The sequence below is a fragment of the Bactrocera oleae genome, chromosome 6 (genome assembly GCF_042242935.1).
Source record: "Bactrocera oleae isolate idBacOlea1 chromosome 6, idBacOlea1, whole genome shotgun sequence".
In the NCBI taxonomy this organism is placed as follows: domain Eukaryota; kingdom Metazoa; phylum Arthropoda; class Insecta; order Diptera; family Tephritidae; genus Bactrocera; species Bactrocera oleae.
In genome coordinates this window covers 40,596,688-40,623,544 of record NC_091540.1, presented here as the reverse complement: position 1 = coordinate 40,623,544, position 26,857 = coordinate 40,596,688, and the positions used below count along the sequence as shown (strand labels likewise).

Here is a 26,857-nt window from a genome sequence, read left to right as displayed (position 1 = left end):
CGTTCCTGTACACACACACTCGCACTCACAGACGCACTGGGAAAAATAATAGAGTTGCGTTTATGGCTTCACGCATGATTTACAATATTGTTATTGGACGGACGTGGACCTGTGCGACACCAAAAACGATTCCATCATGCGATAAAAGTAAAATCGTCCATAGCGGTTTAATTAAACCGCGATTAAATGGCAGTTCGGTAATGATTGTTGTCACAAACGACGCGTCCTCCGAATGGATTGATGTAACCCAATTAAGCATGCAGGCACATTAGGGTGGTGCGGTTTAAAAGTGATTTTAAATTTTCGAAAAGAAAGGCGAAGCGACGTTCAACTGTTATAATCTCAAAGTTTAAGAAATTTAGTATTAAAATTAAAAAATTTTAAAACTATTTTTTTAAATTTTCATTTAAAATTTACTTACCCTAATGTTCAAATATTTAAGCAGTATTAATTATTGTACAATATATAATGGCGTTCTGGTTGCATAAAAGCACGCACAGAAGCGTTGAACTCATTTTAATATACATGTATGTAAAAGTATTACATATGGGAGTTGAACATACTGGTTTTAAAATGTTACATATACGCCGTGGCGCTTTGGTGGATACAGGGTCTATCCGCAAGAACAACGTGATGTTAATATGAAATAAAACACACACATTTGGTCGAAATATGGTTCTTTTTTCTTTTTATGCTGATAACTTTTTGTCATTTATGATTTGAACAAAATGTCGGCCAATGGTAGCCAGGCTTCGTTTGCATATCCCGTTTACGCCAATTTTCGATATTGGTTTCGCATGATCTTGGTGGCTATTTGTCTGTGCAATATCTCGAAACTAACAAGTTGCCAACTTTGCACTCAACGTGTCCATGTTTAGCCATGAAACATTAGGCGACGCACCACGTCTTGAAAATAGAGTTCGTTCGCGTCGATTTCATTAAAAAACAAAAAAATCCATTTCCGGGAAAAAATAGTCGGTCAACATTGTGCTATAACGCTCGCTATTGAAGGTAACAACATTTCCTTTGTCATTTCAAATGAAATAAGGACCGATGATTCCATTGCCAGTACTCAATCCACACCAAACGGTCAATTTTCAGAGATGCAACTGCGTTTCAATACCGTTGCAATAGCGACAATTTTGTTTTTTCACGAAGCCATTAAGCTGGAAATGGGTCTCATCTGAGAAGGTGATTTTTCCATGAACGTTTATTTAAAGTTTTTTTTAAAGAACGTGAATTTGCGTAATAACTTTGAGCAATTTCTAAGCGTTGTACAAAGTTAAACGTGACATAATGAAATGGCAAACTGGCCGCTATGAGCTGTCTAAATCACGTCATCCATATTTGTAGACGCTGTACTTATGCAAATCGTGCAAACTAAAGTTAATAATCGCAGTTAAAATTTAAATATCTAGATTTATTATTCAGATTTAAAATATTTGTAAAATATATTTAAAATTTTAACAATTTTTGTATTGTTTCATTTCTATAACGTACTGCCAAATAAAAAGTTAGTTTTTTGGCACAGACCTGGAGTTAATGCATGGAGGATATTCTAGAAATATGTAATAATTAGTAAGAGTATATATTAATATATATCTAGTGATTAAATTTTTGTTTCTTACTTTTCTTAAAGAATCACTTTCATTTTAATTATTTAATAATAGTATTTCAGCACAAACCTGCATATAACAGAATGACTTAGAAACAGATAACATACTAAATTCTGTTTCTGTTACAAAGTTAGAAACAGAACTGCGATTTCTGTTCTTGTTACAAACGTTTTACATAAAACGTATTTATGTAAAATTTTTATAAAAACCTGTCAGCGGAAATAAAATATAATGAATTTATATAGTTTTGGTCTGCATTAATCCTTGTTTAAAAATAGCTCAAATGTAATGTTACACTCATGTACAAGACCACTGCGCCTAAATCGATCAATAGCTAGAACTATTTTATAGTATTTTGATTGATTCCAACAATGTGTTTTTTTAGAACATCTAGTAGAATTGAGTATTCCAAATAACCACCGTGCTTTAATATGTTCCGGTCCCGCTATGCTTCTTTTAAAACGTATATAACCTAATTGGTTAGCACTGTTTCAATAGAAATGAATTCACAAGCAAACTGTTTAAACTTGCTACTTTAACGTAATTCAACCCAAAAACTCCATCGACCAATTGGAATGCGGTTGATACAGCAAACAGAAAAAAAAAATAATCTGTTCTCTCAATAAACTTTCGAATTTCACAGAACTTTGAAATATTTTCATTTTTCCACACACTTAAATGCAATTGCATTTCTGAGTATGGACGAGATAGAGGTCCAACCGCTCAACGAAATTTAGCTAGAAATTTGAAATAAGCAAATGAATTTCGGCACATTCTCCTACACACACAATCATACATAAATATTATACAATACATGATTCGTATTTATCGTTCGTAGAGCATACTTAGATGCAGAACCATCACGACGTCTCGATGACCTCGAATGTCCATTGCATTGAAATGCCTGCATATGTGTGATAGCGATATATAAATATACATGTAGGTCTGTGCCGTTAAGTGTTGGCAAAATAGTTGCCTGAAGATACCAGCATTTTGCATATCAAACACACACATAACTAAATATTTTCCTTTGCTTGCACGCAGACCAGTCCAATTGGCGCTCTAGATCTGGCCGAGCTCCATTTTATAAATATTTCATACCAGTAGGGCTGCTCTCAATACTGGCTCACTTGCCAGCAGACTTAATCTTGATTTATTGAAAATTACCACTCGATATCAAAAAAATGTGCAGTTACTTCTATGGATCAAACCTGGCTCACTTTAGCCAAAGGTGAAAAAACAGCAAAAAAAAATTAGTTATTTCATTATAAGTAGAAAAATTTTAAAACTGTAGATTTTTCCTACCGCAATGTTATCTACTCACGCATATATGCATTTGCACATCTGCAGCTGAGGAGTTTGGATACTCACTCAAAAAGTGTAAATAAGTCGGACAAGTACTCACCACAGCTGTGTGGTCAATCGTGCACAACCACTCGACTACTTCCCAGCTCAAAGACCATGCGGAGCGATAGAGAGGTCAATGCTGCAAATTTTGATAGAGGAAAGCAAAACTGCTAATTCCTTCAGAGCGCTTAAATGCTGCTGTGCGTGTGGGCAGAAATTTCAATTTATGGATTTTCGTTGTCGAATGCATTCAATTATATTGCTTAGAAATCGATGTCCCTTGTAAGTAGCAACCCAAAGAGAGTCACTTCTGACGAGAGAAAAAATTTAAATAAACAAAAATTGTATAAATAATTTTCAAAATATAAAACACTAATGCTTTAGAAGTCTGTAAAGACATGAGAAAACATTCTTTATATGCTCGTTGGTAAATAATCAATAATGTATGTATGTATGTATAGGCTTAGTTACTGATAGCAATTATGTAGATGTTCATATATGATCGTTATTTCCTCTTTAATATGTATAATCCCCTGCAAAACTCTGTCAATATATCGCCACTAAATCTATAAATCAAAATAGTAGCTAAGCAGCTTACCAAGAGCTATTGGCCTTTTCGAAAAAAAAACAGCTTGAACGCGGGATAAGACCGGCTGATTTACAAGTATGAATTATATATGTATAACTATAAGTAAGAAAATGGAACGCTGCTATTTCGCTAACTGATATATAGCTGTAGATAAGCCTATGTATATACCATACTAACTCACCAAGACTTCCAATAAAATTTCTCTCTCCTCTTCTGAAAAAATTCTCGTCTATTTTTCGACTATTCGAATTAGCGTCACATTAAATTAGAGTGCTAGGAAGTATACATTTTTTTCTCTTTTCTTTCCAAATAATTTGCAAAACTGGACATAGTTCAAAAATAATTTTAATTGAAAGAAGTAGAAATGGTTTAATTTTAATTATACTATTGTATTTAAAATAAAAAACACTTAATATTAAAGAATATGTATGTATAATATATGGAAATGCTATGGATACACATTAATTTCTAAAATATTAAATTACATATTTATAAATAAAAAAAAAAACAATATCAAGGCTCTTTGTATGAAATTAGATTACCTTCATATAATTTACTTTTATAAATAAACGGTGCTTAATTATTATATTATTTGTCTAATCAAAAATCTATATATTTTAATAGTTATATAAATATTATATTAATCTTAAAGTTCCCCTACATTATTAAATTTTAACTCCCTGTTTATAGTTGAAAAGCTTTAAAGAGTAAATATAGACTATCTACAGCTTACTGCTTTACCTAAAGATATACATAATCTATATTTATATATGTGTATATATAAATACTATAATTATATGATTTTCATAGGAATGTCACCATAATACTCAGCGCTTTTATTTTTGTTTTAAAAATAATCGAGAGATTAATCATCAAACTTCGAGGCCTCGAGTTCCATATAAATACAAAAACTAACTAACTTGAACGGCAGTCCCCGATTTCAAATATAATGCCTTTGTAAAGAATCTCTTCATATTTTAAAAATAATTTTTTTGAAATAAACGTATATATATATTATATATATATATATATAAATATAACATATATATATATTATATGTTTAATAACCGACTGACGTAATTGTCACCACTACACATGCGCTTCCTTTTCCAAATAATCCTGTCACTCTTGTTTTCCCGCACAATACACGGCAACTCTCACAGCCAACTCATCACACGCATGAGCCCACCGGGCAACAATATTAACGCCGCCACCACCCGTGCTAGTCAATCGATCCGATTCGTCTGCAACCGACCAACAGCCCCAGCTGTATCGCCCTCGATGATTTTCTCAATGAATTCATCCCATTGCAATTGCCACTTCTGTAGTGCCACTTCTTGTTGCTGCTCATTTAAGGCGCTATACACCAGCGAATTGATCGCCAATTTCTTTAGTAAACGCATATCGGCATGTGCCGACGCTATACCTAAGAAGGCAATATAAAAATCGTGTGAGAGTGGTGTTGCACGCCAAAATGACGGATCATCTGAGGAGATCACAACTGCAAAGTTGTTGGAAAATAAATGTGAACAGGGATGATTGCGATAGTCGGTGACGAGTTGCAAGACTTGATTAGATATGGGATTAATCTCAACGGGAATGTTGCGCTCTTTCAGCGCCTGCAAGACGAGCGGATGTTTAGTGAGCGCGAAGCCGTGTCCAATACGCTTAGTACCGAGCAAGACAGCGTCAATTAGGTTTTCATCAACGGCAGCACCATACCAGTTCGTTTCCCCGGCGTGGAAGTAGAAGTCAATATCGGCAGGTATGCTAAGTAATTGTGGTATGAAATCTTTCAGTGGACGGCCGAGCTCCTCTTGACCAACCAAATCGAAGCCAGCTACGAAATCGGGATATGAGGCCTAAAAGTGGTGGGATTTATTCTCTTTTAATTTTTAAAAGGTGAAAATGTTACAAAACTCTCACCTTGATCTCGATGCAGATACGTATATATTGCTCAACCGTTTCCGGACTTGCATTTCTTATTGGCGCATATATCATTTTCGAGCCGATAAAGTCCGGATATTCATTCATAAATCTTTCTAACGTTTCTTTGTAGATGCGCACTGTGTCGAGTTCAGTATATTCTCCGTCATCCAAATCATAGAGCTGTTAAAGAAAATAATGTGATAGGAAACGTTGTTTAACCAGGATTTATTTAAATTGATAAAGTTTATGTTATATTAGTTAGTACGAACTACGGAGGCGATTTAAATAAATATTTGGTTATCATAAGTTTCATTCTGCAAACCAAAAGTCTCATCGAAATTTCTGTCGAGTTGGTGACAGTCCTAGATCAGGACTACATTAGAAATGTAGCGATATATCTTAGCATGCCAAATCATTAATATTTATATTCTTATACTTTTGGTGTTACTGTAAAAATCCAGCGAAATACCAGTGCTCCTTTACAAATATGAGGATCTCATAGATATGCAAGTATCTTGGTAATATTGATATCTTATACATTTATACATATAAGAGAATTTTCAACTGTTCAATAGAAGAACAAAAGGCCCTTCCAATATATGATGGGCTCTATTTGCCGCATAAAGACTTAAAAAAGACTAACCTGCGGCAGTGTGCTGCGGAATTCCAAGTATTGCACGCCATCCGCACGAAACTCCTTCAACGCATTGTAATAGTAATCAGCCCAAACGGGGGCATAAGTAAGTAAACCATCCAACAAGGAAAATATCTCCATAAAGCTCTTCCATGCCTCATTATTGTCCAAGAACTTCTCTGTTGGGTACAGAGTGAGGTGTTCGCGTAAAAACTCGTCTACCGCTGCAGCGCCATGTCTGGCACGTATCTCTGCTAACAACGTCCACGCGCAATTGGCACCATCGACTGCAAGTGTCGGTTTAGTTCTGGAAAAACGCAATGACACCACTTCCAAACTGCCGCTACTTTCACAAGCCCACAAATTCTCACGATATGTAAGCTCGATCAAAAAATCTGTGCTGCACATGGCTGTATCGTGTGCATGCAGGACACCTCCCTTCGGCATTGCCTGCAGGTACGCGAATAGCGGCATCTTAGCTATGTCCTCTAATACGCTGAAAAAATGTTTAGACGGTTTGAAGAGATGTGGCGTCACAATTCCTTCCTCATACTCGTACGTCTTGGCTGCCATAATGATTTGATTTGCAAGCAGTTCGCGATCATTCAACTCAATATCTGCGCCCAGTCCCTTGGACTCCTCATCGCGGAAAAAAGAGCTGCGTTCAGCATTATAAGCCTCCGGTGTCGGACGATTATTGCGTACACTGCCATCAGGCCTATATGCATAAGTAGCCAGATGTGATGCTGCCAATTGGCTACGGGTATGGAAGCGCGCCAAAACGACGCTACAGAAACACGCGACAAGCGTTAAACGCGAACAAATTTGAAACATCTCGACAGCTGACCTCAAATAAACTGCTGCAAGGCGAGACACTTGTTTTCGGGAGCACTTCCCGTAATTTACGTCTACGTTGAACGTCTTTCGAACTCGAACTGGGAAGTTATCGCTTTGAATTTTAAGGCGTCTGCTGTTGAAGAGCGACGGTAATCTACAAATGAATGAATTTTAGTAGCAATGTAGTTCAGGCTTATGCCATCTTATCGGCCAGTTTGCATATACAATATGTATGTATGTGGGTATACTTTTGTAAAACCCCTTCGAGTGTTTATGATAAACACTAATAGGCATAGCAGAATTGTATATTACTTGTCGATAAGATAAACATTGCGCTAATAGGTACTTGCTTAAATATAAAGACAGGTTATATAACAAGGTTAACCTAGAATGTGACTGATAAGCCTTTCAGCCATGTGTTCGACCGAAAATGTCCGTTAGAGCAAAATTGGCATTGATAAGCAATACTTTGGATTTAGCAAAAATTACACTATTTTGGAGAGGGATTTAATCGGTTTTGATATAATATTCTCACTATATATCTTATATCGGCTAATTCCAAAACAAAAACACCTTTAGGTTTTGGCAAAACTTTATATCATACTACGGAAGGTATCGTCGTGATTTCATTCATTTAAGGAAAGAGGATACACTGTTATTAGAAAAAGTTTTTTCTGAATTTCATTAAGATTTCATTACATATTGACCGATAGATGCAGTATAAAGTGAAAAGGAGGTTCGAAATTTAATATTAGGTATATGGGAGCTAAGGGAAGTATTGCCTTGCTTTTACCCAGTGCGATTTCGACAATTTTTGGACGTAAAATGAAGTATCTTGAGGGCACTATTTTGCAAAGTTTTATTCAGATAACTTTATTGATGTTTGATTTGTATACTGTAAAGTGAAAGAATCAGACAAAATTTAAAGGTGGTTACCATCCGATTTCGAGGTGATAAAATCACTTCTTCTCAGCAAGTTAGGTTGATATAGATTAAGCGAAAGATATGTACATTAAACCATTTAGGGAGCGGGCACACGTCCACTTTTAAAATATGTTTAGCCCACAGGTATCACTGGCTACCGCGATCTCCTGTATCAAATTACAGTTTTGCATCTTAGTTTGCCTAATTGGCTTAGTAATGGCACTTTAAAAGTTTTCATTTAATGGCGTTTTGTGGGCGTGGCAATGGTCAGGTTCCACCTATTTGCAATTCCAACATCCCTGGGTGACAAGGAATATGTGCACCAAGTTCCATCAAGATATCTCAATTTTTACTCAAGTTATCGCTTGCACAGACTGACAGCCATCCGCATTTTAACTCGTCTCGTCATCCTGATCATTTAAATACCATATACATTTATATTACCCTATATCTATATCGATTAGTTTAAGGTGATACAAATAACCGTTAGGTAAAAAAAAAACTATTGTACTCTGTAGCAACATGTTGCAAGAGTATAAAAATAATTTTGGTATAATCAAAAACTATATAAAATAATTTTAATGGCTTCGTAAAGTATTGATGTATGGACTCCATCTGGTAAACACTCTACCTATAATTTCACAGTATAAAGTAAGCATTCATACATATTATAAATGTACCATATATATGAATATCAACATGTCACATTACCTATAAAATATCATATCACATTTCATAGAAACAATATCATATCACATCTCTAAAATCAAACAGCACACAACATCGAAACATAAATTATAGCTTCACATAATTTATATCGAGTAAGAAAATATTAAATCACTACATCTAAAAATCAATATAACGCAATCCATATCATCACATCACATACTGCTATTTATATTACATAAAGTTATTGCACATTAATAATCTTCACAGCTCATATAAGAATAGCACCTATAAAACATTACAACGAACTGCAAAATATTAAGTAACACAATGTCATCGCATTGTGATCACATCACGTTATATATATTCTATGTTACTATATCACATCACCGCATATAAATACATCGTATTACACGATATCTATCCTAAAAACACATCACTTGGTGTTAAACACCCAAAAGAGCCGAGCCACTTTCTTGGCCAAAGGTTCACCTTTTCATTTTTATTTTTGGTAACCACCGAATTTACGATTTTTCAATTTTTACATAACAAATTTTACTAATACACCCACACATTACATTAACAATTCAATTGAGAATTTATATTGGCGATCCATTGGTCCCAGCGTTTATGCCACTTTTCGAATGCTGCCTCACGCTCACTGCCGCTGAAGGCACCGAAAGTAATCGAGTTCGAAGCTAACTGCTTCAACAGGCCAAGATCTGCTTTTCGCGAAGCGATGACCATAAACGCCATATAGAAGTCATGCGTCAGAGGCGTGGCTTTCCAAAATGAGGGATCATGTACGCAAATCGCCAATATATTGCAGTACTTGATTGGATATCGGGTTTATTTCGATTGCAATGTTTTGTAAACGTGCCAAGTGCAATACTTCGGGATGTTTGAGAAGTGCCAGACCATGTCCAATACGTTTCGTGCCGAGAAGAACGGCGTCGAGTAGATTTTCATCGGTGTTCGTGCCATACCAATTCGTTTCGCCGGCATGAAAATAAAAATTTATATCGTCTTTCAAAGTAAGTAGCTCGCGTGTATAGTCATGTAAGGGCCGACCCTCCTCTTCGTAACCGACCAAATCGAAGCCGGCGAAATAATCGGGGAAGTGAGACTACAGAGAAGCAAAGTAAAGCGCTTGAATAGCGATTTAATACTAAAAAATCAGATTCCCTACCTTCAGCAGCAACGCATTGCCCAAATACTCTACAAAGCGAGCGTCAGACACTTTCCTCGTCGGTGCGTAAATCAGGCGTGAACCAATCCAGTCTGAATACGAAGCGCGAAATCGCAAATCAGCATCGCGCATTGCACGTGTCGTATTCAAAAGGGTGTAGTTGCCGCCACTCAAGTCATACAACTGATGAGAGAAAATAAAGGCTAGAAGCAATCAAGCGATTAACAGTAACGCACTCACTATCGGCAAGACGGAACGAATTTCCAAATATTGCACGCCATCTGCATAAAACTCCTCCAACGCTTTATGTATGTACTCACTCCACACTGGCGCATACGTCAGGAGCCCCACAACGAGCCGAAATGTGCTACGGAAACGCTTCCAAACTGCATCCTCGTTTGGGAATTGTTCCAGCGGATACATAGTCAACTGCTCCAGCAACTTCTTATCGACAACATCGCTGAGAGTACTCTGTCGCAAGGTGCTCAGCAAAGACCATTCGCACGACTCTTCGCTCTGTGACTGCAGCAAAGAGAAACGTAACATCTGATACTCTTGCATCTCACTCTTTACGACGCATATCCATAAATGCTCATGATAGGTCAGCGATAACAGAAACTCACTGCTGCACAGCGCCATGTCATGCGCATGCAAGACGCCACCTTTTGGCATCATTTTTAAGTATCGAAAGAGCGTCGTATTACCGACTTTCTCAAAAGAGCGGAAGAAGTGTTGCGCCACCTGAAAGTGGCTTATGTTTTTCAAACCCAACTCCAATTCATGCTTCTTCTCCAACATGATCAACTCATTGACCACGCGTTCGTTGGCGTCAAGCAACACGCGTCCGCCAAGTTGGTTATTTGACTCCTTCTCCAAGATATTAGCGCGCATTGTTTCATAGATGCGCACTCGTTCGGCAAGCTGCGCGTAGCCTTGCAAGGCCGGCAAGTCCAACAACAGTGCAAACACCAAAAAATTCGCCAGTATGAGGAATATTGCAATATTTCTAATCCAACGTAAGTTCGCCATAGTCACAGTTTCTCAAGCGACGGGCACAATTTGACTGAGTTTCTGCGAATGAGATGAGTTTGACGGGTAAGCTCACTCTCGTAACTTTGAGCTAATGCGCTGGTTTGTTTATTTAATCTGTCACTAATTAGACCGAGCTCGAATTTAAAACAAATGTTGTAGTCACTGATAAGTAGAGGCAGAACTGCGTTATTTAATGCGCTACATTTAAGTTCACAATAAATTTGTTTGCTTTAAATACCTTATAATGTTATTTCTTAATTTTAAATTTTTTTTCATAAAATTTTCTCGTATTTCGTTTAGAAATTATAAAATTACAACATTTGAAAAGGCCTTTGATGACATCGCAAACAATGTTTGTACACATTCAGGTAGAGTACAGTAGAGTACACAATCAGTTATTTTATAGCTCTAGATATCTCAGAAAAAAGTTAATTTGCCCTGCCAACTTTCAACCCAGTTTTTAATCATAACTTATATTAACCTTTCGGTAATTGAAGTTGCATTTCATTCTTTCTAAAAACTTTCAGGTTTGAGGGTTTACCTGAAAGTTTTTAGAAAGAATGAAATGCAACTTCAATTACGTCAGTCTATAATTTTTCCCCCGATTTCAATTATCATTTTTCGAACCTCGTATGTACCCAACAATTTGTAGAAAGATTACACGAAACAGAAAATGCTACAATAAAAAATAAACTGACAGCGAAATTTACATTCCAATTCTTATTTTTAATAAAAAATTTTCACAAAATATAAACGCCTTTCGAAAACTTTTACATATTTTTATAATCGAACATTTTATAACATTTCCAAACTCATCAGCGTATCCAAAGCTTCGAAACGTGGGTTTTTGATTGATTTAAGAAAATTCATAAAATAAAATATTTCATAAAAGAATCGTTTTAGAATTGTTTTCAAATAGTGAAACCACAAACAGCGAAGGTGCATGCGACGTTCTCTGAAACAACGAGATCTACAGGCTTTAGATCTGAACACCTACAATATGAATGTTTGTCCACAACATCAACAACCAGCACAACAACATGAGAAGGTTGAAATTTGAAATAATAATATAAAATTAGAACGATAAATATTTGCTCCCAACATCTTTGACAGTACTCAGACACAGCGACCCAGAGGTCGGGAAAACCGCCTGTCGCAGGTTACCAGCAAATGCCGATACCGAGAACTCAACCCATGACACTAGAAAAACCAAACTCGGTAATAATAAGTAATATTCATTTATAATATGGTATTGAATGCAAAATATTTTTGCTATATCAGAGTTCCGAGCACAGCATGAATCAGGGCCTTACTCGTAGTTTGAGCATGGTTGATTTGCCTTCGCAGCGTGGGAAACTGTTGAGGGTACTTTTAATTTTTATATTATGCTATTTTTTTACTTTTAAGCGATTATAAACAAATAATTGAAATCATTTAAATATCAGCTTCGCGCTGGTTATGATCATTTGAACGGCGAAGAGGAGGAATTGAAAAAATTTTGTGAATCAGTGGATCCAAATATAGTTTTCGATGAACTGCAGCCAGAACCACCGCGTCCAACGCAGCTACAAACAGCTCGCTTGCGCGCTGGTTCACCAAACAATTACTCATGTCCACCACCAACACCTTGTCCTTGTCCAGACAATTTCAACAGACAGACAGAGCAATCATCGCGGATACAGAATTTTTCCTCATTCTGTCCACCAGGGGTAAGATCAATACCGATATACATATCTTCTACGAATTTCTCATATCTCCTTTCCGTTTTTCGTGACTTTGAATATTGGTAGTATGACAAAACTATTTTTAAATCTCTAATGCGATTTCTAGAAATGTAAACATTTAAAAAATTCGAAAAAATATCTGTTTAAATCTTTTCCTCACATGCAGCTTAGTACCGGTGTTACGAGTACGCCATATTCACAATCAACACGACGTCGTTCGGTAAATGATTCAGAGCAGTTAACTTATATAAATCTATCGATTTTTCTCACAATTATATCATATAATTTCAGTCCTTTGATGATTACCCCAGCATACCGCCACGTCACCTGGTAACAATAACCTATGAATAATTAAGTAGAACACTTATTGACACTATTACTGCGATATATTATATTTCTTTAGTCAACCAGAGATCCTACAATGTCAATGTGGGTGCCGCCGATACCGCAGCCGTCACCAATAAGGCAGTCCAACAGACCATCGACATCGACCAGGGTATATGTTTTCGGCGTTTTTTTGTGGTTTAATATATGTATAACTTAATTTATTCATCTTTGTAGTACTCCCAAGATACGTCTAAAGTGCTGTACGAATCCCCAAGACGCAGCCATTATTCACCAACAAATGTGAGCGTTTTAATATTTTTTCTTAACCAATTCTTACACAAATACATTTCTAAATCTTGCAGCGAATGAACAGTACACCCTATATGGGCTTGGCAGGACAACCCTTCAACGTAACGGTAATTTAGAGTTATACTGCAAACTATACCATACTTCAAATAGCATTACAAATCATAAGCTGTCTTCGATTCGCCATTTCTCTGCTTGCTATCTTTGCACGCTCTCTCGAAGAGGTATAATCGCTATCTTCAATACCAAATTTTGTATTACACATTTTAGAACAATTACAATTGTAAATGGCTCATATGACAAATTACTCTCAAAAATTAAAATCGCAACATTTTTATGGATTTTTAATCTTTAAGACCTGCAAAAAACTATGGTATAGTTATTTATGAAAATCGTAAAGCTCAAAACTAAGAGTTGACCAATTTTGTTTTTCTTGCGGAAAGAATAATTGCTCCATCAAAGACAGAAGCGCAACATGGCGCATGCATCAGAGGACCTATTAGCACAGAGCTGCAACGCAATTGCTGCCAGTTTGTTTAAGCAACTGGTATAGTATGTTCGATTCACTACTCTGCAACGCTTGGCAAATCGAAGACAGCTACAAGCATATAATGATAAATTAATTGTGTATTGAATTTAATTGTTCGCCTAGAGACCACCGCCACAAATGATGGCCACCAAATGGATTACGCCACCGGGCCGAATGCCTTCTTCTTTCATGCAACAATCCACTCTAAATCACTCCGTACTGCCAACGGTATGTATGATATCGATCTCAACGCATAAGAAAGTATGAGGTAATTTCAAATTCTCTCCACAAAAACCACACAGATGCGAGAAGCTTGGACACCGCCATCATGTCCAACGGTATTTTCAATTTCTTTAATAAATTTAAATTAATTAGAAAATTCACAAATTAATTCTTTATCTTCAGGAAATTGATGAGTCACTCATATGCCACACGGAAGGGGTAAAAACATTGATTCAACATTTAAAATGATTGTTTTTATTTTTCTGGTTTTGTTATCATTTTTGTGTCCATAGACCGATGAATGCCCCAATAAAATGAAGAATATACCTTGTGAGGGTTGCGAAACTAACGAAACGACTTATCCGCCGCCACCGCGTTGCAAACCACTACATCCGGATATAGCTAAGGTGAACGGGTGGTTTGTTTGTTGAAGTTGCATAACAATTTAATTTTTACATTTCTACACACCCTTTTTTCTAGAAATTATGCGGTGACTTACCACTATTTAAAATACCACGACGCAGTAATTATTCGAAAACATTACAACAACCACGATTATGCGCTAAACAAATTTATTTGCAGTGGAGGACGATTTCATTTGCATTAAGCGCCGCGAGCAATGGGAGCAACTGGTCAGGGATCAAACTTGCCCGGGCGCCATACAGTCAACGATAGATGGTTTGGTTGATTTTAATGCGCTGGCATTTAATATATTCTTCGGCGAACAACGCTTACCCGACTGCTTGCCGCGCATTGAACCGATCACGCTGCTCGAGGCGTTTTTTATACGAGTCAATTACGAGCGTTGCCAGATAAAGAAGCTGGAGGACTTAACATATGCCAGGGACCACCCAGACGAAGAGGAGACGCATTCTGCGCCACCACCGAGTGATGAGTGCGTTTGAAATACATAATTCATTAATTAAAAAAATATTTAATTTTATTACGCTAGCTGCACGCTAATTGAAAAATGCTTCAAACGCAAATTCGACACTGATCTGAATGCGGCATTGGAGAAGCTCTTTAAAGCAGAGAAAGGTTTCACGTTCCTATCCCCACAAGCGGTAAACGGTAAAATATTACCTTATCATTATTTCAGTATTTTTAATTTACAGGAACAACCACTAATGAGTATGACAATGGAAAGCACCAGCACCGATTTACCGGGTATACCCATATCCATAAAGGCCTTCACAGGCACAACCAAGCCACGAGACTGAGTTCATATGATTGAAGAAGGAAGCGATATTGTATATAACAAATGACAGATTTACATAAATAAACTAGAATTTTTCTTCAAAGATACTAATTCTAACTCTAGTGCAATAGTAAGGCGTCTAAAATTAATAATTTTAAATGAAATTGCATAACACCCGAAGCTTCGGCATCACACGGAAAGCCACCTTATAGAGCCGACTTGAATAATTCTTAAGATTGTTTAGTACAATTTTCAGATCGTTAGAAGAGGTTAAGGATTGCCAATTATTTAAAACAAATTAAATCGAAAAAGTTAAGATAAATATTGGTTAAAAAGTTGATTGGTTGGCACTTGTTTAAAAATGTTATTTAGTTAATAAATGGCGTATTGCAATATGGGTATCAAACTAAATAGGATTAAGAAAAAGATTTTTGTAGTTAGATTTGCCAGCTGACCCAAAGTTTACGTTTAACATTTTGTTAAAACAAATTCAATTTTACACTGTAAATGAATGTTATAAATATATATACAAGGAATATATAACGGTTAGTTAGGTTACGTCGATGGCTGATCATCAAGATGGGGATAAATCTGCTTAGGTATTTAATTTCTATTCCCACCGTCTAAGTGGAATATCTCAAAGTGTGAGCTCCTGGTATCCTTTAACGCATTAGAGTTGTAGCCCTTAGTGGGCCCAAGGCTAAACATTAAAATCTCATAGATTCCAATTTTTTTAGTTCTCAACACTTTTCGAAAAATTTCGAAAATTCAAATTAAATAAACACTTTCCAAAACGTATTTGACATATACATAAATATGTAAATAAGTAAAATAAAAATAGTTTAATGAAATTTTTGTGGAATAAAAGGCGAAAATTCCAAACAAAATTCTAAATTCTAAGTAGAATGGTGGAAGTAAGTGCAGAACATTATGAATTAAGCTTCAGATCTCCGATTAAATATACCCTTTTAATATAACACTAGAATTACTCCAATACAGGAAGCTCAAGGCGGAGTTTCCGAAACAACAGCAGTCAGCGAGGCTTTGATTGTAGGCCTCAGGTAGGTGATCCATGTGCACGCACTAATACACCTCGCGGCATGCATGCATATATTTAAATTCGACACCCTATCTCCCACAGTTCCAACAGCAAAAGTCAGCATCGCTACGAAACAGCTGTGAACCCTCCACATCAGCGGCCGCGGCGGCCGTACGTGGGAACTACGACAACTGCGGCTGTCCGACCCGAAAGGTGAGTGCATGTCACAACGCATAATCAGTACACTTGATTATCAATCCGCTTTAATTCTGTACACGTGCATAGCTATCAACCTCAGCCTCCTCATCGCCGACACGTTTCAATGCGAGCACAATGCCGAAAATGTGCTCGAACGACTTGAACACCGGCGCTGGCATGCTATCATCAACGCCACAGGTGAGCTAAAAACTACAAAAAAACACGCCTTGCAAATATGAGCATCAATCCTAACAAAACAATGAACTTTTTCTCAAACTTAGGCCGCATACGGGATGTCTCGCAATAGCTGTGGCCATTCGGCTGCATCGCTGGTACAGGATTCTTGCAACAATCTGAGCAAAGCTTCAACTGCATCTTGTTGTTGCTGTTGCCCACATTGTGGCAAACCGCAGGATCCAACGCAAACAACAGCAACCACAACAACAACATGTCCGCCACCCAAGCCCTCACTGCCATGCAGGCCGAAGCCGCAACCGCTGAAGGAGGAGACGCCATCACGTGAGTTACCACTACAAACACTTATGCACATACATATGTGTGAGTGCCGTGGTTAATTAGTCCACAAACATATTTCCACATGCGTATGTGTGCTCGTACGTACACGTGTCATTGGTATGTGCTTTGCAGCCGAGGTGGAGTTCAAGTGTCGCATGCGAAAATTGCAGTTGGAAAATTTGGTTAAGGATCAATACTGCCCAGGTGCCATACAGAGTACAATTGACTGTGAGCAGGACTTCAATGAAGCGTCCATTCGTCTGGTATTCGGTTGTGATCCATTGCCTTGCACGCTCCCAACCGTGGAGCCTATCTCACTTTTGGAAGCGTTTGCAATGCGTGTTGAATTGGAGCGTTGCCTACTCGACGAGGATACGAACTATGCCGAGCAGAGAAGGTCATCACGACGTGGTTCAAACGAGTTGGACGAGTGAGTGGTGAACTTTTTTAACATTTTAACAACAAACAATGTTGCTTATGTGTTTTTGGCTGTTTTATATACAGAGTGGACGAATATTTCAGTAAAAAGTACAAGACGGCTCTCAACGAAGCGCTGGCGAGTTTCTTGAAGGCGGAGAGGTGCTACTATTTGGAGAATCCAAATATGGTGAGAGTACCTATTATTGTTTTTAAGCTCTGGTATTATTTTAAAGGGAGTATAAAATAGTGTTCACTTAACGGTTTCTTGTAAAATCTGAAATTAATGCAGAAGAACATTTGTTTGTCCATCCATCCATATATCTATGATAAAACAAATTTAGGGCTAAAGGTCCGGAAAGAAGGCACATAGATACATTGCAAAAAATGTTTTTGTAATAAGTGGTTACTGCGACCTCTAGTAGGCTTAAGGAACTCATCTTATAAACTACCAAAATTATGTCATTAACAATTAATATAATTATTGGTTTTACATCCACCCACTTTATAACGGTAGTATTTACTTCATACGAAGGCTGCCTGTTATATTTTGTGTTTTGGTAACCCTAGTTTTGCAATCTGGCAACTCACAACTTTATCGCAATGTTTGACATTTCTGATTTATACATACTCAGAACGTTTTGACACACGAGCAACGAGCAGTATTTAAAAGACTCGACATGTCTCAACCATACCGTTAGAACAACGCTGAACAGTAAATTCTGAGTGGTACACAACCATTTGTCTTCCAGTTGTATTTCAAGAATACAGGAAATCCAAACGCCGAAGAGTTCTCTTCACCACAACAATGTGAGCTCTCACATATCAGCTGAAACAACTGCATTTATGAGCACTCAAAACATTGGTGTGATGAGTCAACCACCGCATAGTTCTACCCGAACCGGCACCGTATGACTTCTTTTTATTCCCCTACATAAAAAATAAACTAAGAAGTCAAAGGTTTTCGACACCTGAAGAGGTTGATGCGTTAAAATGTTTTGGATATACTTGTATGTACCTCAATCAGATTGGCAAATGTGCTTCTACAATTGGTTCAAACGCATACAAAAGTGTATAGATCTGAATAGAGAAGATTTTGAAAAACAATTAAGCGATTTTAGATTAATAAATTTTTTTTTTTTTTGGTTTCTAATCCCGAAATATAAAAGGCTACCCTCGTATATATCCATGCTACTACTCTGTTGATTTATTCTTAACATCGGACTGCAACTAAGTCTACAATCCATAGAACGCCTTTTTGAATGCCAACAGCCTCTTTTACTTTGTAGCAGATAACTCATGCAATAATCCAGGTGCCAAAATTGAACTCCAGAAATCTGACAACTCTATTCTAAAAACTCTCCCATATCTCGATTTCCAATAAGGATAACGATTTTCCTCCCTCTCTACATAGAATATACTGATAAGTGATCGAGTTTACAATGCTGATGAAATAATTCGATACATAACTTTGCTAAATAACTCTCATTACAGAATGCTCTCAGCATGAATGCGCAAATCAATAAGACCTATACATGCCTTCCAAGCAGCTCTTTCAAAATTACTGCCTACACAGGGAATACGAGACCAAATATGCAGTAGATTGTTATCGTTTTATTTTTTGTATTAATTAGAAATGTGTATCTATTATAGAAACTTTTAATTTGTTATAAAAATTTTATGTATAAAATAATAAATTGCGTGAGCAACACGTATTTGAAAATCGACCAGAGTTGCTTTTGGAATAATAAATTGAAGAAAGACTACAAAGGTGATCGTTTGATCATATGGCGTACATCATGCAAATATAAAGATGTCTAAAAGGGGTAAGTAATTAAAAGTCAACAATAAAACTTTAGGAAAATAATAAAAATGGCTTGTAAAAGGCGCTTAGAAATGCCAGAAAGGGTTTCGAGAACAAACGACCACCAAACGAGCTCATATAATACATTGAAATCAACAATTATATAATACAACTACAAATATATACAGTGCCGCAATCTGCGCCTTGTATGCACCGTCATGTAGACGACGCGAATTGATTGTAAATTTCCCATCGCTTACGGTTCATTGATTTACGGGCGGCTTGACGACCAGCTGTTGATCGGTTTAATTGTGTGTGAAATTGCTGTTCGTCACCGCAGTCGAGTGCAACAACAAATATAACATTTCCAATCATTTGACCAGAGCAAATAAATATATAGCACACCTATACATACTCGTACATATATGTATGTATATGTACAACAGCACAAAAAAGCAAACTGTCTATGGAAAAATATGAGCATAATAATAAATAACGGTATGTGTGCCAGTGTGTGTGCTGGTAGGTGCAATTTTAAATTTGCATAAAAAAATTGTAAATATTTCCATGCATTAACAGCTTTCGGTTATAGCAAAAAATTTATGATAGTTGTTATTTTTTTTTTTGTTATTATCAAATGCAATTAATTTTAATTACGAGTATCTTCAAAATTATGACTTTTATGAATTATACTTCAATCGTGATACAGTGGGAGGTCTTCAAGCTAAGCAATTCAGAGTATATGGTAAATCATTTGTGTTCAACGCTCTTAGAACAACAACAACATCTCGGGTTAGCCGCTGTTCAGAGCGATATCGAGAAATAAATAAGCTGCATTATTCTGCTCATTTTTATATTGAATTACAATATTATATTTAATGCTGATTAGCGAACAAACTGAATTGGTCCAACGCTGGAACAATAACCATCGGTTATAAAAACTATTTTATTGATTTTAAAATTAATTTTTGATCACTAAACGCTATGAGAATCAGTAGCATTTGCATATGTTAAAATCAAATTTCGAAATTATTTGTGCTGCCTGATTGAATAAATCTTGAAATATACATACATGCGTCATCCGCGTCTGCCGACGTCGAAAATGTTTGACGGCAAGGGTTTTCTTGACAAAATTGTATGAAAAGAAATAATTGGAAACCAAATTGACACAGCGAATGTTTTGTTTGGTCAAAAATGATTGTATGATTTTATATATTTGTATTTTTAATCGTTTATCAAGTTGAGTACGTTTTTCAGAACTAGCTCATATTGGAAATTGAGTTTTATTTAATGTTGGGCTGATATACATAAATACGGACGGAGAAATACGACCATGTGGATGAATGAATGTGACCGTGCAGACACACGACAACACTGACTTAACGGACGAGAAACCGACAAGATCAGATGGAAAACGGACTTTGAACAATACAAGTAATACCGTAAGAAAACTAAAGTGTGATTTGTAAATAAAACATTTAAATAAATAACTTTACAAACAGTGTCATTTGTTATTAAAACATTTAATAAACTTTAAATAAATACAACTATACTTAAGACTGTCCATATATATGTTCATTATCTCTGTTACACAAGAGCACAATACAAGAAATCTACATATTTCGAATAGCTGGTTTTCTACAAACTGCATATTTGACAACCGATCTTTTTAGTAAATAATCAATTACCGTTATAAGCTTGAAAGAAAAAGATGGAACACTGATCCTAATAGTTTTTAGTTCATCTATTACTATTCTCCACACAAAAGCCCTCTATTGCCTTTCATAAGCACTTTAGTTATATTGTTTAATCTCCAAACATACAGAAACAGAGGATGGTAGAATTTTACAGTTATTTGTTAATTTCACTTACATATTTAGAATAGTTATGTGGAACTGCTTCTTCTTTCGCATGGCATGTGTTTTCAACACAATACTTTCTTCTGAACCCGTTCGCTCTCGAGTCGCAATCATACTCACTCATACTTAACGTATGATTCAAATTCATTATATTATGACTTCAACGCAGTTCCTCTCCAGCACTAATATAACTATCGCGTATGTTTATATCCATAATTTTTATATTTATAACTTAACCTTTAATCCCATAACAGATCGCTAATGGAACATCCAAACTTTTGATGTGTATCTCAAAAATATGATTTCATTTAATGAATATGAGTATATTTGCTTTATGAATTACTGCGTTTTAGCAGCCAAATAATTGTTATTAACGGTTCATGCTTTATCAGTATTACATACACACAAATAACAAAGGCCAATACATTATATTTTAAGTTGAGTGTGTGTCTGAAATAAACATTTGCTATGAAAATATTACCTGCAATAAATCTAAGCTTGCTAATCTAACTATTATTTTTATTTTGTATTTATATTTTATAACAATTGGATACTTTCTTGCTACAGCTAATATTCAATTGTTGTTATAGCTGCTCCCCCAACTATATATGCCCGAACACATACTAATTGAGTCCCACAAAATTTGGAACCACACAAAACTAAAACCATACTATTGAAAAAGCAAATAAATAGTTTTAACGGTAAGATGTCCTTGACGCCCTCATTTACTTCTAATTGGTCTTCGGGCTTCTGCCAAATTTGACAAAAAAAAATTTAATTCATCGGAGCATGCATAACGTCTACCAATAGGAATGACGGGATTCTGACAGCTCGTGGCGGACATGTTTCTTTACGGATTTGTGACAAACTTTTTGTCAGTGTGTTCAGTAAGATTTGCCATTTCATCACTACATGTTTCACTTTGGTACAATGCTTGGAAGTTGTCCAAGATTATTACGCAAATTCACGTTCTCCGACGGCTACTGACTGACAAAATTGTCACTATTGGGGTGAGCCAAATCCTCGTGTGGTTCAGGAACCGCAATGGCATCCCCAAAAATCTCTAAAGTATTGACATTCAACAAATTGAAGCAAGTTTAAAAATGTGTTTAAGGCTTAAATACATCGTTTTATGAGCAATAATATATAGCTAAGACTTGCTACATACACCCACACACATATTATAAACAATACCGTTATGTTTATAGTCCAAATCGTATTTGATTTATCACTCATAACTCCACACGTACCATATAAATATACTTATCTGTATATAGAGAATGCGTGCAAAACACACATATGAATATATGCTTGTATGTGTGTGTGTCTTCAACTATCAAGCCATTTCATTATTTGTCCATTTTAATCAACCAGAATTGTTATAAATATTTATCTATACAGTTATGTACGTAAACAGATTGGTATATGTAGAGGCGCACACACACACACATGAATGTGCACTTAAAAAATTAACACCTATTTTCATTGATAAAAAATGTTGAAAAGTTAACAAGTGGTTCGCTGATCGCGATGCAGAATTTGAAGGGGGAGTAAGAGGAAAGCGCAAAAGAGCGCCTAACAACAAGGCGGTAAATTACTGATTAATTCAGTCTGCATATCACTTAAGAACCCCATTAATCACTTTACATACTTGTAGTTCGAGATTATTTACGACCACACTTATACTCGTTTATGTATGAGTAGCTGTCAAGTATTATTGATTTTAATGATGAGTTTAAATAAAACAGGAAAAATTGTTAACTTTCCTATAATACCCTTTACAAATAACAAAGTTTTCAATTCAAGAGCTTGCTTTTTTATTCGTTCAGTTTGTATGGATTCTTTTCTTCAAAGATTTTTATATTGACTTGAAAACAAGTAAGGAAGGGCTAAGTTCGGATGTAACCGAACATTTTATACTCTCGCAAAGTCAAATAGTATACTCGTTTGAGATTTCTTTGTGGATTGACTGATATTTTCGGTAGAAGGTCAACTGTAGGGACTGGGGTCCACATATTTAGTACTTAGGGGCTTGAACAGTTTTAGTTCGATTTAGACAATTTTTGTTCACAAGGGGGCATACTTTAAACGCTTTATTCACGCAAAGTTTTACCCCGATACAATGATTGTTGCTTGATTTGCATACTGGAAAGTGAATGAATCAAATAGAATTTAAAATGGTGTTATATGGGAAATAGGCGTGGTAGTAATCCGATTTCGCCCATTTTCGCACTATAATATAGAAATATCAAAATAACGTTATGCACTGAATTTGATTAAAATCGGTGAGCAGATTCCAAGATATGGGTTTTCACCTAAAAGTGGGCTGTGCCACGCCCACTGTGTAATTTTGAACGCGGTTCCTATAAAGACATCTCATACCATTCCAGAGATAAAATTTAATGTCTCTGGCGTGTTTTGTGCTTGATTTATCGCGCTTTTAGTAGTTTTTAACAGTACCATTATATGGGGAGTGGGCGGAGTTGCCACCCGATTTCACTTTACACTGTAGGTAGAGGTTCTAAAACCATTTGGGGGGACCACGCCCACTTTAAACAAAAATTTTAACTGCAGATGCCCCTCCCTAATGTGATCCTAAGTACCAAATAACAGTCTTGTATCTTATTGCGGATCTTAGTTATGGCAATTTATTTGTTTTTGATTAATGGCGTTTTGCGGGCGTGGCAGTGGTCCGATTACGCCCATCTGCAATACCAACCGTCTCACGATACCAAAAACCATGTCTACCAAGTTTCATAAAGATATCTCAATTTTTACTCAAGTTAGAGCTTGCACGGACGGACGGACGGACGGACGGACAGACAGTCACCCGGATTTCAACTCGTCTCTTCATCCTGCTCATTTATATATACATAACCATATATCTAACTTGATTAGTTTTAGGTGATACAAACAACCGTTAGGTCAACAAAACTATGATACTCTGTAGCAACAGGTTGCGAGAACCTCCATGCCAAATTTCGTAATAGTATGTTGTCACTTAATTTTGATCGGTCAGTTTGTGATTAACTGTCTAATTCTTACAAAAAAAGCACTTCACCTGATAAATAAGTCTAGTAATAGTACATAAGTAAAAATTCAGAGCTAAGATATCAGAATATTAGTATTTTAGAAAGCATGCTGCAAAAATATGTCTACCAATTTCAACAAATGCTAAATGAGTATGCCACACAGTTTAACCACTCGCTTTCAAATACCACCGCCGAAGATTATACATACATATACAGTGGCGAGCAGACACCTTGTAAAACAAACTGTTAAACATGGCGGTGGAAATATTATGGTTTGGGGATGCTTTACATGGGGGCATGTTGGACCTCTTCATTTAGTAGATGGTATCATGCGAAAAGAGGACTATCTTCAAATTCTGCAAACCAATCTTCCCAATTTTATTGAGAAATGTGCTTATCCCGAACAAGAAATTTTTTTTCAATACGATGGGGATCCGAAGCACAAAGCAAAACTTTTAAAGGAATCGATTGGAAAACAACATTTTAAATTGATGGAGTGGCCAGCACAAAGTCCCGACCTCAATCCGATTGAAAATCTTTGGTCAATAGTGTAAAGACGGATCGGGCAGTACGGAGTCGAATTCCGAAAGTATTATAGAAAATTTGCTCTCTATGCCAGACCGCGTAAAAGAAATCATTTCCAATAAGGGTATATGGACAAAATATTGAAATCTATTTAGTTATTGAATTTTTCTTAAACGTACAAAATTGAGTTTATGCGAGTTTCTTTCGTTTTTTCTTTCAAACTATTAGAATTTTTCTCATTTTTTTTTGTTTATTTACTAGAATTTGTTACGAATTAAATAATAAAAATAAAACAAACAAAAATGTTGGCTTTGCTTGTGTGGTTATTTTTTTTGGGTGATGAATGTCAGTTTTGTAAATCAATTCTGCTCGCCCCTGTATGGGTGCATGCAGCGTTGTTGGTTTTGCTTCTTTATCAAACGCCAACAGCTGTTGTTGATAAAAAAAAAAAATAACAGCACAAAGCAACAACAAAGAACACAAATAAGAAGTTATTGTTCAACTAACTGATTATTGAAAGTTTGATATCACAAATATCTACATATGGAACAATATTCAAAGAGAACCAACTTTGCCAGCAAACAAAACAAAGAGAGACACAAAATTAAAAGTGTGTGCTTGTGTGTGTGTGGGAAGAAAGCCACAAAGCAATATTGAACGCTTGTATTAATAATGCTCACCAGAGGCGAGCCAGCTGAAGAACCAAACAGAGTGAGCGGTGAACATTTCAAAAGTGTTTTTGCGAACTTGAAATACTAGATCAACACACTGCCATACATACATACACACATACATTTTGTAAAGTGAGTATAGTGAACGATGCGAGCGTTATCAGCCATAAACAACATATTTCGAATATTATAAACAAAATATAATATTATTTTTCAGTTTTTCAATATATTAGACACACACACATAAATTAACATCGTATTGAATTTTTTTAATTTTTTGCGCTTTTAAGTGTTAACAATTTAGAAAACAAAAATCAAAAACAAATTGAAACATTTATAAATAGTCCAAAGCCAGTTCGAACGCTGTGCACTGATGCGTTGAAGCTCGCAATGATTTTTTGTTGGTGGGTGAGTGTATGTGTTTTGCTTTTGCTAACTAAGGCAAATAGTTATAATTGTTTGTAAGCGAATTTTTGTTTTTAACTATTAATACACCGTTAATTGCGTGTTTTTGTTGGTAGAAAAACTGTTGGAATTATATTAATTAATATTCTGAGTATATATCATACACACATATAGCGTATATATAAAGTTTTTAATTAAAATTATTATCTTGTTTTTAATTTCTGTTTATTTTAAATTAATAAATTACGGAGTCTTTCGTGCATGCGTGCTTATTGAGTACATTTTAAGCTTAGCAAAAGATGTGCTAATAATATTTTTTTAACAAATTTAATAAGTAGACACATAAATACATATACATATGTATAAATATAATGAAAACAAGTTTTATTTTTTTATATATATTTTTAAATCAAGTTTACTGTAAACTATTTAACTTACTTTCAAATGTGTTGCAAAAATTTCTTAATTTATTTTAATTATACTGTCACTAAAACAAACTCGTTCTAAAAAACACTTTTAGCGATAATAAACAAATTAAATTCTTGTGTCGTTTTGTTGTTGCTGTCAATTTTTGTTTCGTGTTTTTAACCAGCACTCATTACCAGACGCTTTTATTTAAATTATTTTATGTTATGTTTTTTTTCAGTTCCGTCACATACACACATACATCTACACACAATATTTTGTTGCGATCATCAACGATTTGGTTTCTTTCTTTCTTTTCGAAAGAATGGACTTCTAGCGTCGAAGCGATCTCGCAAAACACATTTTCATGCTCAGAAGTCAGCAGTAAAACTGAAAGTGACTGACTGTAAAACCGGCGACGCCGCATAGCGGCTCTCGCTGTGGCTACAATGACAGCAAGTCTGCAGACGCACTGAAAAAAAAAAGGGGAAACCCAGTTTTTTTTATCAATATCGCCATATAATATCGCAATAGCAGCAACTATTCGAAGGTGTCTTGGAAAAAGGTAAGTTAACCTTAATTAAGTTAATTTTTGAGGTAACCTTTAATTTTTCAGAACATTTTGATGGAAAAGATGTTATTGTAAAGTAAGAATTATTAACAAATTTAAAAATAGCTATCCAGCGTTACACCGAAAATTATTTACAGAAATAGCGTTCAAAGGAAAGGTGCAGTAATTTTAAAGTTATGAGAAGCCCTGACTTTTAAAACGTGAGTTGTGGAGAAAAAACTTCAAAGTTTTCCACTCTAAAAAATCTGATGTAAAACTTAAATAACACAGATATAAAAAGCTCTAGTCAATTTTGCTCCATCCGTCTTGAATAGAATATTCTAGAAATATTATGTATTCAATTAAA

General features: G+C 35.8%; 3 protein-coding genes and 1 pseudogene across 4 annotated transcripts; 2 read left to right on the top strand and 2 right to left on the bottom strand.

The window, feature by feature from the left end:
• Nucleotides 1-1,399: 1,399 nt before the first annotated feature.
• Nucleotides 1,400-26,316, bottom strand: LOC106621638 (adenosine deaminase 2). 2 transcript variants are annotated; one of them, XM_014240572.3, is made up of 4 exons: nt 25,974-26,316; nt 6,125-7,106; nt 5,479-5,661; nt 1,400-5,414 (listed from the first exon to the last, which is right to left on the bottom strand). In XM_014240572.3, exons 2-4 carry the CDS (start codon nt 6,947-6,949, stop codon nt 4,779-4,781), a joined length of 1,644 nt encoding a protein of 547 aa, XP_014096047.2. In that variant the 5' UTR covers nt 6,950-7,106; nt 25,974-26,316; the 3' UTR covers nt 1,400-4,778. The 2 variants fall into 2 exon arrangements, with proteins under 2 accessions (XP_014096047.2, XP_036222354.2); XM_036366461.2 differs by lacking the exon at nt 25,974-26,316 and adding an exon at nt 20,916-21,064.
• LOC138855546 (adenosine deaminase 2-like) lies at nt 8,983-11,158 on the bottom strand (annotated as a pseudogene).
• On the top strand, nt 11,362-15,180 carry LOC106621637 (uncharacterized). The gene is made up of 18 exons (XM_014240571.3): nt 11,362-11,602; nt 11,667-11,811; nt 11,877-11,981; nt 12,045-12,128; nt 12,209-12,472; nt 12,654-12,707; nt 12,779-12,817; nt 12,891-12,983; nt 13,049-13,114; nt 13,177-13,230; nt 13,773-13,877; nt 13,952-13,987; nt 14,055-14,090; nt 14,165-14,278; nt 14,352-14,394; nt 14,454-14,766; nt 14,824-14,935; nt 14,987-15,180. The coding sequence occupies exons 2-18, from the start codon at nt 11,707-11,709 to the stop codon at nt 15,089-15,091; spliced, it is 1,728 nt and encodes a 575-aa protein (XP_014096046.1). The 5' UTR covers nt 11,362-11,602; nt 11,667-11,706; the 3' UTR covers nt 15,092-15,180.
• LOC106621640 (uncharacterized) lies at nt 15,875-18,966 on the top strand. Its single transcript, XM_014240574.3, has 8 exons — nt 15,875-15,983; nt 16,053-16,130; nt 16,211-16,321; nt 16,394-16,504; nt 16,588-16,825; nt 16,955-17,252; nt 17,327-17,429; nt 18,734-18,966. The coding sequence occupies exons 1-8, from the start codon at nt 15,975-15,977 to the stop codon at nt 18,839-18,841; spliced, it is 1,056 nt and encodes a 351-aa protein (XP_014096049.2). The 5' UTR covers nt 15,875-15,974; the 3' UTR covers nt 18,842-18,966.
• Nucleotides 26,317-26,857: the final 541 nt, after the last annotated feature.

Coding starts and splice junctions, on each gene's coding strand:
- LOC106621637 (XM_014240571.3), top strand. CDS start 11,707: ATGCGACGTTCTCTGAAACAACGAGATCTACAGGCTTTAGATCTGAAC. Junction 12,818..12,890: donor GCATACCGCCACGTCACCTG/GTAACAATAACC, acceptor ATATTTCTTTAG/TCAACCAGAGATCCTACAAT. Junction 14,279..14,351: donor TACATCCGGATATAGCTAAG/GTGAACGGGTGG, acceptor CCTTTTTTCTAG/AAATTATGCGGTGACTTACC.
- LOC106621640 (XM_014240574.3), top strand. Junction 16,322..16,393: donor GCGGCTGTCCGACCCGAAAG/GTGAGTGCATGT, acceptor ACACGTGCATAG/CTATCAACCTCAGCCTCCTC. Junction 17,253..17,326: donor GGTTCAAACGAGTTGGACGA/GTGAGTGGTGAA, acceptor TTTTATATACAG/AGTGGACGAATATTTCAGTA.
- LOC106621638 (XM_036366461.2), bottom strand. CDS start 21,016: ATGATTGCGACTCGAGAGCGAACGGGTTCAGAAGAAAGTATTGTGTTG. Junction 5,662..6,124: donor TCCGCAGCACACTGCCGCAG/GTTAGTCTTTTT, acceptor TTTCTTTAACAG/CTCTATGATTTGGATGACGG. Junction 5,415..5,478: donor GTATCTGCATCGAGATCAAG/GTGAGAGTTTTG, acceptor CACCACTTTTAG/GCCTCATATCCCGATTTCGT.